Source organism: Penaeus monodon, chromosome 23, assembly GCF_015228065.2.
Source record: "Penaeus monodon isolate SGIC_2016 chromosome 23, NSTDA_Pmon_1, whole genome shotgun sequence".
In the NCBI taxonomy this organism is placed as follows: Eukaryota; Metazoa; Arthropoda; class Malacostraca; order Decapoda; family Penaeidae; genus Penaeus; species Penaeus monodon.
Genome location: NC_051408.1, coordinates 30,388,452 through 30,388,972, shown reverse-complemented (window position 1 = coordinate 30,388,972; position 521 = coordinate 30,388,452). Strand labels below are relative to the sequence as shown.

Here is a 521-nt window from a genome sequence, read left to right as displayed (position 1 = left end):
CCACAGGTATTAATATAAAATGCTATTCTTAACTCGTGTCCCTATTTTACTATAGCTATTGCTAACTATTGTCACGGTAAAAACAATGATAATAATGTTATCTATATTTATTTCGGATTTCTAACCACAAAAAAAGTACTGAAAATAACCCCAAAATAATCACACACCACCAAAATTACATTAAATATGAACAACACTAAAACTTGAATTAGATAAGAGTTGTAACACGTAGCCTAGGATTCCGAACAAATACTCCCGCGTCTAACTCCCCTCCCCCCCCTGTTGCAAGCCCACAAGCCCTGTTGCATAACGACTCCTTCCTCTCGCCAGGCAACGACGCGGGACCCGCCGTCAAGAAGCAGCGGAAGGCGCGGACGGCGTTCACGGACCACCAGCTGCAGACGCTGGAGAAGAGCTTCGAGCGGCAGAAGTACCTGAGCGTGCAGGACCGCATGGAGCTGGCGGCCAAGCTCAACCTCACCGACACGCAGGTCAAGACGTGGTACCAGAACAGAAGGTGA

At 47.0% G+C, this 521-nt stretch overlaps 1 protein-coding gene across 1 annotated transcript in view; it reads left to right on the top strand.

The window, feature by feature from the left end:
- LOC119588203 (barH-like 1 homeobox protein) overlaps positions 1-521 on the top strand; it is a gene marked incomplete at its 3' end in the record, with an annotated part of 38,363 nt that overhangs the window by 36,353 nt on the left and 1,489 nt on the right. The window contains exon 4 of the mRNA XM_037936904.1: positions 213-517. Coding sequence (XP_037792832.1) covers positions 213-517 — 305 coding nt within the window. The remainder of the gene's footprint in view (positions 1-212; positions 518-521) is intronic.